Source organism: Pundamilia nyererei, unplaced genomic scaffold (genome assembly GCF_000239375.1).
Source record: "Pundamilia nyererei isolate P.nyererei 1_Seehausen unplaced genomic scaffold, PunNye1.0 scaffold00285, whole genome shotgun sequence".
Lineage (NCBI taxonomy): Eukaryota > Metazoa > Chordata > Actinopteri > Cichliformes > Cichlidae > Pundamilia > Pundamilia nyererei.
In genome coordinates, this window is record NW_005187686.1 from 241,852 (window position 1) to 246,803 (window position 4,952).

The window sequence follows — 4,952 nt, forward strand, 5'->3', positions numbered from 1 at the left end:
TTCATCTTCATACACAAACTGAATCCACAGACTATACAGGTGTATGACACACACATAAATACCTGCTAATCAGTGTGACATTCAATCAAAATCCTCAGATGTTACTCAGCAAACCTGGGGTTCCACCTTCTTGGACAGTCTGTTAGTACAGTAACCTCACAGCTGCCATATTATTGATCAGATGATGTCATTAAAAATGCTCCAACAGCACAAACATGGTCCAGTTCAGGTGAAGTTAGCAGACAGCTAGCAGCTACAGCCGGCTGTGTCACCATCCACCCATCAGTCAAAAAGGCTGAAGCAGACAGACAAGCACCTGAAACACCATCAGGTTTCCTCTCTGTGGGAGCAAAACACCATGTTTGTGTGAGCCATGATGAAGACTCTCCTCATCAATGGGGCCTCCACTTCTGAGGCCGTCCTTCTGCGCCACACCATCTCAAACCCAATATCATTCAAATATATATTCAGACAGAACTTTATAAGAAACCATTTATGAACGCGCTTGCAACCGATCCTCTCGTCTGCACCAGGATGATGTGATCAAAGTTATTACAGCTCAAACTAAAGCTGACCTTAGTTATTATGACGAAAAACAAAGACTAGAAAAAAAAATCAATCATCAGAGACATTTTCTAATGTCCGTGCTTCCTTAGACTCATCGTTTCACTTTCTGAGGAAACAAACAGCTGCTCATGAAGTTATTCTAAAGAATAACTCACATTTAATCCACAAAGCATTAAAAACTCTGATATTTTAATATGTTAATCAGTTATTTTACAGATCCAAGAAAGAAAATCCATAAACGAGGCATTCAGGAGCATCAGGGAGATTTGAGTTTTACACATTTATACATTTATACAGACTCTCGCTCCCACCTTGACCCTTTCATGTCCCGTTTCTCAGATGAGACAAACTTTATGTACAATATTCACACTGAGGACATCTCGTCAGTCCGTGCTGTTTCCTGATCTCAGCTCAGTCCAGCTGTTCTTCACATCAGGCCGCAGCCAAGCAGCTCGTCCCAGGGCCGCCACCGCCACCGCTGTGCAGGAAATGGGAGGAAGATGATTCAGGAAGGAGAATGGCTCCCGGGAGGATTATGTGGAGATGGAGGAGTAAGCTGAGGAGGCGCTGACCGGGGAGTACTGGACCGGAGTGTACTGGATCAGAGGGACGGCCAGGTCCAGGTACTCCTGCAGAGGCAGAATCACACGTTAGAACAGGAAGTGGAAGCTCTGGAGACTTTAGCTCTGTCACATGACACCAAAACTCGCTTCTAACTTTTCTTTGTTAAACGTCACATCAATGCTCTCTCGCCAAGAGACCCACGCCGCTTCAAATAAATGAATACAATCATGACGTTTTTGAAAGTTCAAAGCAAAGCTGCAGTTCCTCTGACGTCCAGCAGAGGCTTCAGCACTGAGGCAGTCACACAGCTCTGCGTTAGCCAACTGCAACTAAGATGAGAGGAAACCAACACAGACTGTGGTATAAATTTCACAGGAGCTCACAGATAACTTTAAATTTACAGAAATAATAAAATATCTGTCTCAGTCTTCCTGATGGTTAGCGAGTGCTCCACCCATCAGTTAAATGTTTAAAGAGGAACGAGAGGGACCAACTGAAGAGAAACAGCTGAAGTGGAGGACATTTGCAGGTTTTACTCCTTAACAAAGAAACGACAAGTCACCTGGTTGGCCATGATGGAGACAGTTCGATCCAAATCCTCGACCAGCTGCTGGAAGGTCGGCCTGCGGGACGGGACGGCATGCCAGCAGTCCCGCATCATCAGATACCTGAGACCATGCAACACACGCTTTACTGCGCAGGTCGGATCAACACATCAACGAACACAATACCAAATAAAACAAAATATCCTCTTTTGATCACAGATGTTTGCAGCTGTGTCTCTGACTTGTGTTTCCTTATTTACATGAAGTCACGTGCGACTACACAAGCGACCTTCAGATTTGGCAGAAGGTTTGTTAGCTGCAGCTGTCTGGAGATACTTGTTTGACTAGTTTCAAGTGAATTTAGAGCATAAAAGTGGTAAATGTTGGATTTTTAAAGTCGGCTCATCCTCCAGGTCTCATGTTTTCAGATATTGGCATTTAATGAAGCTGTCTCTTCTGCTGAGTTTTCCAGGAATGACCGGCTCCTCTGCTTAAGTGTCAGACTGAAGTGTTTGATGTGATGATATACTCACAGCTCCTGAGGGCACGCCGATGGTTTCTCCATGCGGTGTCCCTCCTTCAGCAGCTTGAAGAGCTCCTCGACAGGGACGCCGGGGTACGGAGACCCCCCGAGGGTGAAGATCTCCCACAGCAGGACCCCGAACGACCAGCTGTGAACACAGAGATAAACGAGCAGCTCTGTAATTTTCTCCCAACTGTCACATGAAAATAACTCATAAAAATCCTCATTTATTAATAATTGAAATATTAAATAGCTATTTCTCTATTCCTCTATATCACCATTTCTATCTCTCTGCTTCAGCTGAAGACAACATCTGAACCATCAAACATGTAAACATTAACCCATGATCTTTAGCACCAACATCTAATTTCACACTCCATAGATCGGAGCTGTCAAACAGCTACTTGCTGCTTTAACATCACCTTCTGCTGGGGTGGAGGTCCACTCCAGGCTGGGATGAGTTTCACGAGTCGGAGGAGAGCAAAGCGGGTGATTGACAGACATTTGTGTCGAGCTTTGAGAGCAAAGTTGCAGATTTACAGCTCGTTCTACGTTCCTGCCCTCACCCGTGAGCACGAGCGTGGGAATGAGCTTCCAGAGGGGCTCCAGGGACGGGAGTTCAGGAGGAGCTCAGAGCAGATTTGCTCCTCCACATAAAAAGGAGGCAGGTTCAGCATCTGAACAGGACGCCTCCTCATGATGAGTTTCTGGTCTAATCGGAGGAGACCCCAGTGCAGACCCAGGACACGCCGGGCTGTAGAGGCGGGCGGACTGACCAAGTATCGACAGTATCGGTGGCAACACAGGTATTGGCATCAGATCAGTACTTAAGTTTGTTCAGTGTTGTACCCATTCATCAGACAACAGGCATGTCTGCAGCCACCTCCCTGCTCTGCTGTGATTAGTCGCCCTGCGGTCACATGAGCAGCACTGAGCAGAGCTGTGCAGGCTGCAGTGCGTGTAGAGCTACTTCACAGCTGTACATGAAAACACTGCAAACACGATGCTGCTGGAAGGAAACCCCTCACACACACCCGGCACAAAGGTCAGAGGTCACAGTACTTCAGACAGACAAAGAATATCCAAGTGGCTCACACAGAGGTGAAAGTGATGTTTCAGTCATGACATCAGTCATGACTGAGAGTTGAGAGTCAGCATCAGCTAATGTTAAAGTGTTTTTGGCCATTATACTATATCTCACAAAAGTGAGTACACCCCTCACATTTTCCTGTTTTATTGTATCTTTTCATAGGAGATATGACACTTTGATACAATGTAAAGTAGTCAGTGTGCAGCTTGTACTACAGTGTCAATTTGCTGTCCCCTCAAAATAACTCAACATACAGCCATTATTGCCTAAACCGCTGGCAACAAAAGTGAGTACAGCCCTAAGTGAAAATGTCTAAATTGTGCTTAATTTGCCATTTTCCCTCCCTGGTGTCATGTGACTTGTTAGAGTTACAAGGTCTCAGGTGCAAATTGGAAGGTGTCTTGAATTTGGTGTTATTGCTCTCACACTCTCTCATACTGGTCACTGGAAGTCTAACATGGCACATCAGGCCAAAGAATTCTCTGAGGATCTGAAAAAAAGGATTGTTATTCTACATAAAGATGGCCTAGGCTATAAGAATATTGACAACATCCTGAAACTGAGCTGCAGCATGGTGGCCAAGACCATATGGCAGTCTAACAGGACAGGTTCCAGTCAAAACAAACCTCTCCATGGTCGAACAAAGAAGTTGAGTGCACGTGCCCTGCGTCATATCCAGAGGTTGTCTTTTAAAAATAGATGTGTGAATGCTGACAGCATTGCTGCAGAGGTTGAAGGCGCGGAGGGTCAGCCTGTCAGTGCTCAGACCATACGGCACACACTGCATCAAATGGCTGTTGTCCCAGAAGGAAGCCTCTTCTAAAGATAATGCACAAGAAGGTTTGCAAACACTTTGCTGAAGACAAGCAGACTAAGAACATGGATTACCTGTGGTCTGATAAGACCAAGATAAACTTATTTGGTTCAGATGGAGTCAGGGATGTGTGGCGGAAACCAGGTGAGGAGTACAAAGACAAGGGTGTCTTACCTACAGTCAAGCATGTTGGTGGGATTGTCATTGTTTGGGGCTGCATGAGTGCTGCTGGCACTGAGGAGCTACAGTTAATTGAGGGAACCATGAATGCCAACATGTAACTTACTAAAGCAGAGCACGATCCCCTCCCTTCAGAAACTGGGCCACAGGAAGGATTCCAACATGACAACAACCACAAACACACCTCCAAAAAGACCAGTGGCTGGCTAAATAAACTGAGGGTAAAGGTACTTGACTGGCCAAGCATGTCTCCAGACTTAAACCCTATTGAGCATCTGTGGGGCATCCTCAAATGGAAGGTGGAGGAGCACAAGGTCTCTAACATCCACCACCTCCATGATGGAGGAGTGGAAGAGGATTCTAGCAGCACCCTGTGAAGCTCTAGTGAACTCCATGACCAACAGAGTTAAGGCAGTGTTGGAAAATAATGATAGTTACACAAAAAATTGACACTTTGGCCCCAGTTTGGACATTTTCACCTAGGGCTGTACTCACTTTTGTTACTAGTGGTTTAGACATTAATGGCTGTGTGTTGAGTTATTTTGAGATTACAGCAAATTTACACCGTTATACAAGCTGCACACTAACTACTTTACATTGTGTCATATCTTTAATGTTGTCCCATGAAAAGATACAATAAAATATTTCAACAAATTTAAGGGGTGTACT

At 45.2% G+C, this 4,952-nt stretch overlaps 1 protein-coding gene across 2 annotated transcripts in view; it reads right to left on the minus strand.

The window, feature by feature from the left end:
• Positions 1-271: 271 nt before the first annotated feature.
• Positions 272-4,952, minus strand: part of LOC102192089 (fibroblast growth factor receptor 1-A-like) — a 17,440-nt gene continuing 12,759 nt past the window's right edge. Inside the window, exons 15-17 of one of the 2 annotated variants that reach the window (XM_013915304.1) lie at positions 2,210-2,347; positions 1,694-1,799; positions 272-1,196 (exon numbers count right to left, since the gene is read on the minus strand). In XM_013915304.1, coding sequence (XP_013770758.1) covers positions 1,101-1,196; positions 1,694-1,799; positions 2,210-2,347 — 340 coding nt within the window. In that variant the 3' untranslated portion in view covers positions 272-1,100. The remainder of the gene's footprint in view (positions 1,197-1,693; positions 1,800-2,209; positions 2,348-4,952) is intronic. The other variant, XM_013915305.1, reaches the window with a different exon arrangement.